Source organism: Apis dorsata, unplaced genomic scaffold, assembly GCF_000469605.1.
Source record: "Apis dorsata unplaced genomic scaffold, Apis dorsata 1.3 scaffold_898, whole genome shotgun sequence".
In the NCBI taxonomy this organism is placed as follows: Eukaryota; Metazoa; Arthropoda; class Insecta; order Hymenoptera; family Apidae; genus Apis; species Apis dorsata.
The window spans coordinates 236,543-243,618 of record NW_006264013.1 but is presented as its reverse complement, the minus strand read 5'-3'; the positions used below and the strand labels follow the sequence as shown (position 1 = coordinate 243,618).

The following is a 7,076-nucleotide window of genomic DNA, read 5'->3' as shown; positions in this document are numbered from 1 at the left end:
AATAATATTTTCATACTTTTCAATATTGTTTTTAATTAATTAAATATTTAATTAAATCTAATAATATAATATAATATTGTAATATATTTTATTATTATATGTAATATATTATTATTATAATAATAATATTGTACTTAAATTGATTTGATAAGAAAGATAAGAAAACTTGTAATCAGATAATTTTTTATTTATATTATAATATAATATAAAATATAAATATTCAAATATTAAAATGCTTATAATTTCATATATTTCAATAATAATTTTTTTTATTGATTTGTTAAAACATTATAAATTTATATTTTCAATTACATTTTTCAATTTTTAATTTTTGAATTATTTAATTATAATTGAATTATGATATCATTAGAAAATGAAAAAAATATTAAATATTTGATATTTCTTTTTTCTTTTATAATTTTATAACGCCTAATATAGTAGATACAGTGAACATTTAAGCTAATAAAATAATAAAAGAACATGTAATTCTTTCTTTATTATCTACAAACTACCCAGCATATGAAAACAATAAATTCTACTTTATTTTCTTTCTACTAATCATTCGTAATATGCTGAATTAAATTTTTTTTTTTAAATTATATATATTTCTACTTGTAATTATTTTTTTGATTCACTTAAATATACAGAATAAAATAGAAAATATTCTAAAATAAACTCATAAAAGTATTTAAACACTATCTTATAAAGAAATTCATATAATCCAAAAATTCTTTAAATTTTAATAAAAGAATATATATATTATATTTAAAGCATAATAAATTACACATGAAGTAATTTTTTTGTTTATTGGAAATTTTTTTATAAGAGTAAAATTAATTGAAATTTCAGCATGATTTATATTTATATATAATATAAAGCTTGATTTTGAAATATAATTAAATTTGAGAATTTTTTCCACAACAGAATAATGGAATAGTAAGTTGTAAAAATTTTAAATTTTGCTATATTTTGCAAATTATTATTATTATATACTATTCTAAAGTTAGATTTATCTATTAAAATTTGAATATCGATTTCGCCAATTTAAAGTAATTTTGATAAAAAAAAAATATTTCATGTTCACAGGATCTATGTTTTATAGAAGATATATTTTTGGTAAATCAATTCTAGGAGTCAGTATAAACACATATAAGCAATAAAAAAGTTCCTAAGACTTAATTAAGATAAAAGTATTGATTGAAGCTTACTTATTAAGTTAGAATCTAAGTATGCATTAAATGAATCGAGATGAAAACAGAAATGATGAATTAATAGAGAGCTCTATTTCATTCTTTTTGTATTCATCTTTTTGTATTATTCTAATAAAAACTTAAATTATTTTATTTATTAAGCTAATAAATAAGCTGTCACCGATATTTTATATATTACTTTTATATATAAAAATAATATTAATAATAATATTGATCTTAACTTTTGTTCTTTTAGTTACTAAAATCGACTTTCCAAAATTTCTACGAATATATAAATACTGTATGTAATCTATTATGCTTTAAACTAAATATTCAAAATTTCATTAAAAAAAAAATTATTCATTAATATTTCATTAAAAAATAAAAAAATATTCAAATATGTATATTGAAGACGTTCAAATATTAAATTAAATATAGATATATTATGTAATTAATATATATTTTAGAAATATTTATATATTATTAATGCACATTTTATGAATATAAACAAATAATTTTATTTAAATTGCTGGTTTAATATAAAATTTGAATAAAAATTATTTGTTATCTATAATATTTTATATGATTTGTTATGATTTGATATTCAAATAATTAATAAATAAATCAGTCTATTGCGAATGATTTTTGTAATCTAAAATCTAATGTGCACTAATGTGCGCTTTTGCTATCTAATTCATTAACGAAAGTTGACAATGCAATAATTACATCTGATGTTACCATATTAACATAAATTCACTGCGAATTTCAAATAATACAAGGCGTTTAATAAATTAAAACTATTTCTATTTCGTTTACTACGCCCATAATGCAAGGTAATTGATAATAAAATAAAAATAGGTAATATTATATGCATAAATTATTCGTGATGTTTTATATATTATGATATATAATATCATGATATTATATATTATTATATATTATGATATAGTTTTGATTATTTCTTTTGATAAAAATAAACTTAAAGACATGTTAAAATTTTTAAAATAGAGAATATTTAAAATTGATTAAGTTTAGATTTTCATGCATTTAAGATTTTATTTATTATATATTAATGAAAAAATTGAAAAAAATATAAAAGTTTAGAAATTTACATTAATATTAAGAAAATAATTTAAATCAATATTATTAAATATCATCTTAATCTTAATCTTAATTATTCAAAATTAATCAAAAAATATTTCTTTTTTATTTTAGAAAAATTTTGAAAAGTAAAAAAAATAATAGTAATAGGCTTTTCATAAATACCTTGTATATCATATACATCTTATAATATATATTTTATTTTATGATAGAGAAATATATCCATATACATATTTATAATATTGTTTTTCTTTAATACTTTCTTTAGTTGTAAAAAATCTTCTTGTTGTAAAAGAAGTCTTTCAAGTTGTAAAAGATATTTTATACAATTAAATATTGCCATTATTCATAAATAATTTTAATTTTCCTAATATATAGTGGATAAAAAGTGTTCATAGTAATTAATTTCAACAAAAATACTATAGATATTTATTAACTTCGTTTATTAATATAATTCCAACAATTAAATAATATATTCTTAGTTTTATATTCTTAGACATCTATAGAATAATTTATTGAAAAATTTCAATATTTATATCTATTATTGTTTTATATATATTATATATCTATATTTTTATATAGATATATATAATTTATATAGATATATATTATATATCTATATTTACATATTATTTTATTTTTAAACATGAATAAATTTTTATTTTTTTGATCTTCTAATGATCAAATAATATTTATATATATTTATTTAATATATTTATACAAATATTTACAGATATATTTTTGCCATTTTTTATTATAAATTAATTATATATTTATTATAAATTAATTTTTTTATAAAATTATTGTAGATACTTTTTAGAATACATTTATTATTTATTTGAAATTATATTAATAAATGAAATTTTACAATGTTTTTGCTGAAATTTATTATTACATGCACAAATTTTTTATATTTACTGTAAGACTGATAATTTTTGATAGGAAATTAAGTGCAATTTCTTTTTCAATATGCTTTAAATTATTATAGGCAATAAAATAATGGACGTGCAAAAATGTGATTTGTGAAATAAAGTCACCATGCGCGACATTCAGTGGAAATTTGCAGTTTCAGAAGCAGAAATAACACTTACCAGAAAGGTACACGTCCAATGCTATAAGTGATACAAAATATCATATGAAATATAATTGCATTAAAATAACTAAAATATTATCCTGAATTGAGAAATTAATTTCATGAATTATTTAAAGGATGTATTCGAAAAAACAGATAAATGCAAAATAAATATTTCGATTTACAAATAGGAACGATTTACATTGTTATTAGAATTAATATTATATTCTATACAAAAAAGGAAGATATTATTTACATAGAATCATATGAAATGAATCATCAAAATCATGAAAATTTCTGTTTAAATAATAAGTAATTCTATAAGTATAATAAGTATTAACATTATATTATTCTTATAAAATTAAAATGCTTATGTCCAGATTTCTTCAAATTTCTTTTTAAAAAATATAAATAATTTAATGTAATTTTTTCATTGCAAAATATATAAAATCTAATTTTATATATATAAAATAAAATCTTATTATTATTAATTATTAATTATATTTCTTCAAAATAAATGTATAATAAAAGAAAATAACAACAAAAATAGACTATATATATATATCATATTATGATAATATATATAATATAATATACAATAAATCAATCATAATAAGAAACGATTCTTTCTAGTAAAAGTAAAATAAAATACATATGATCTTTCTAATTATTAGATATAGAATATTTAATAGATAATAAAAAATAATACCATTGAAATAAGGATAAAAAGATACAATTATTTCTTTCTACAAAAAAAAAAAGGAAGATTATAGGCATAAGAAAACACGTAAGAATACCGAGACAAAGCACTCATGCGTAAGAAAGTGAAAAATACCTTTATTACAATTAACATTCAATAGCGATACCGTGAAACGAAATAGAGATAATTTTTCTTCTTCTATTTTAAGATACAAATACCAGTACAAATCAGTTTCTTAGTTTCTTAATTATATTTGAGACACGCGTTCAATATGGATATTAATCGTTATTTTAATGTAATATTATAGAAATGATTAGATCAATTTACATTTTAGTATTTTTTAAGTTGGATATTATTTTCTTCGAACAAATGATGAAATATCGTATTTTCGTATAAGATAATATATTCAATAATATAATTATTGGAAAATGAAAATCTTTCAGATCGATTGACATGCGCACTTTTTATGATATATACGACAACGTATGGATATAAACACTTAACACGTCAGGAATACTCGAACGAACCTTCGATGACTCTGGCGAAAGCTGGTTATCACTACTCCAGCCTTGCTAGAAACCTGGTCGTGTTGGAAGTTACCTTGTTGAGAAGACATTTCGATTTCTTGAATCGATCGTCTGCTCGCCCAATAATTCTGTAAAAATGAAATAATATATTCATTATTTAATTTTATCTCAATCTATGGCATTGCATCGATAATTCAATTATTGAAAAATGTATCATTATTGAAATTATTTACATATAAAAAATTTAATTATTTATTATATTCATAATTAGATTCATTTAAAAAATTTATCGTTTTAAATTGGTCAAAAATTTTTTATTAAGAATAGTATAAAAGAAAAAAATAAATTATAAATTTTTTAAAGATGTTTTTATACTTTATTGTGTAATAATAAGTTTTAATTTTTGAATCATATATAAAAATATTTTTCACGCTATATATTATATGTTCTATATTATCTGTTCATGCTATATTATATGTTAGGTAATTGTATTTTTATTTAAATTTTTTTATTTTCCAATTCATTGAAATCATTTTTCAATGATATTTTATTTAATTTTACTAAGTAAGCTATATATGTATACATGTTCCGTCTTTGTTCTAATAATATTCTATTAATAATGAAAAAAATTACATTTGTACTTTTTCGAAAATTAATTCATCATTTATTTATAATTCATATAAAACTTAATAAAAATTCTGATTATATTATATTTTTAATTATATTATTTTTTATTTAAATATGTTTTTTGTTGTTATAAATATTCTATTATACATAATAAATTATTTAAATGATAAGTTTTTATACGCAAAATCAAAATATGTTTATTTTTATAAAGAATCTCATAAATATTTCTTATTATAACTATAAATGAAATATTATTATTGAAAATCATTGTAATATAGATATTCATTTTGTAGCAAGAAGTAATAATATACTTTATTTCGTACTAAATTGCAAATATTTTTCGTGAAAAAAAAAACAAAACATAATATTTTGAATTATATTGAAGATAAATATTTTTTTTTATAAAATAAATAAAATGTGTTATTTTTCATAAATTATTATAAGTTTTATGTTTTTGTTGCAGCATAAATATCACAAACTATAAAGAATTTAAGAATTTAAAGAATTTAATATAAATTTTATAATTAATATTAATATCAATATAATATGTGAAAAATTTTACATGCAATTTAAAATTTAGAATCAACTAACAGATATATACATAAAGAAAAATTGTTCAAAATGATTCCTTAATATTTTTCAAAATTAATCAAATCAAAAAAGAAAAATTTTCGAGAAATCCATCTAATAATTCTATAAACAAACTTTATATTATAATTTAAAATTTTACCTGAATAATAATTTATTACAAAATAAATTAAAAAGTATATATCAAAAAAATCAAACAAATAAAAACGAAAACAAATAATTCAAGAACTGAATCACAAATAATTCCGAATAAAATATAAACAACAAATATATTTTATAAATATAATATTTTATAAATGTATAAAATAATCATTAAACTTATTTAAATATGCAGAATCTAAATTTGAAAAGATCTTATCAAATTCTAAAAAAGGAAAATATAACATTTTTAATTTATTATTTTAAAAATATTAAATATATTATAGTATTTAAGAAAGTGATATGAAAAAATGTTAAACATTTCAAATATAGAAAAAAAAAATATAAAATACTTGAAACATTCATAAGATATTCAAAGCAAGAAAAAATATTTAATAAAAATTATTACATAGATTTCTCTAAAAGATTAAAAAAAAAATATTTTAGATTTATTTTTATCTAATATGTGATTACATTTATATATTAAACAGTTACAACATCAATCATTACTTTAATTATAGACAAATGTATTAAAATTTTCACATTAAATAAATAATTAACAATCATTTCAAAAAGAAATATAAATAATTATATATAATTAAAAATATTTAATAAAAAAATTAAAAAAAAATAATAAAATATTTGATACCTACAATATCTCAAATATATATAATTGTTAAATATGAAATATAAATTTATAATAAAATTAACATACTCCAGTTATTGTAGAAATCGAGCTACTCCTTATAGTAGCCGCAGGCGCAGAAGCAATCGATGCTCTATGTTCACTTTGATGTAAATGTTGTTTTTGTTGATTCTGTAGACTTTGTTGAATTTGTTTAGGAGATTGAGATTGCATTGTTGAAATAATAGTTTCAGTTTCTTTTACTGTTTGTTTTTCTTTTTCCTGTTTGTTTATTTCAATTTTGATTACTTTAGCATCTTTTGGTGTTAGAGGAGTACTTGCTTGTACTTGCTCTTTTATTTGTTTTGATGTTTCAGCTTCAGAATGCTCGTAGGTAAATTGTTCATCTAAAAACATTATTATACACTTGTGAAATATAAGTTTGATGATACTCATATTATACAATATATATTATAAATAACAAATTAACATCTATTATATATTATAT

The 7,076-nt window shown here is 17.4% G+C and overlaps 1 protein-coding gene across 5 annotated transcripts in view; it reads right to left on the bottom strand.

Moving 5' to 3' along the window:
* Positions 1-7,076, bottom strand: part of LOC102673919 (ras-specific guanine nucleotide-releasing factor 2-like) — a 145,356-nt gene that overhangs the window by 6,388 nt on the left and 131,892 nt on the right. For 4 of the 5 annotated variants that reach the window (XM_006623520.2, XM_006623521.2, XM_006623523.2 and 1 more), the window contains 3 exons: positions 6,659-6,975; positions 4,591-4,718; positions 3,383-3,403 (listed from right to left, as the gene is read on the bottom strand). In XM_006623520.2, coding sequence (XP_006623583.1) covers positions 3,383-3,403; positions 4,591-4,718; positions 6,659-6,975 — 466 coding nt within the window. The remainder of the gene's footprint in view (positions 1-3,382; positions 3,404-4,590; positions 4,719-6,658; positions 6,976-7,076) is intronic. The other variant, XM_006623522.2, reaches the window with a different exon arrangement.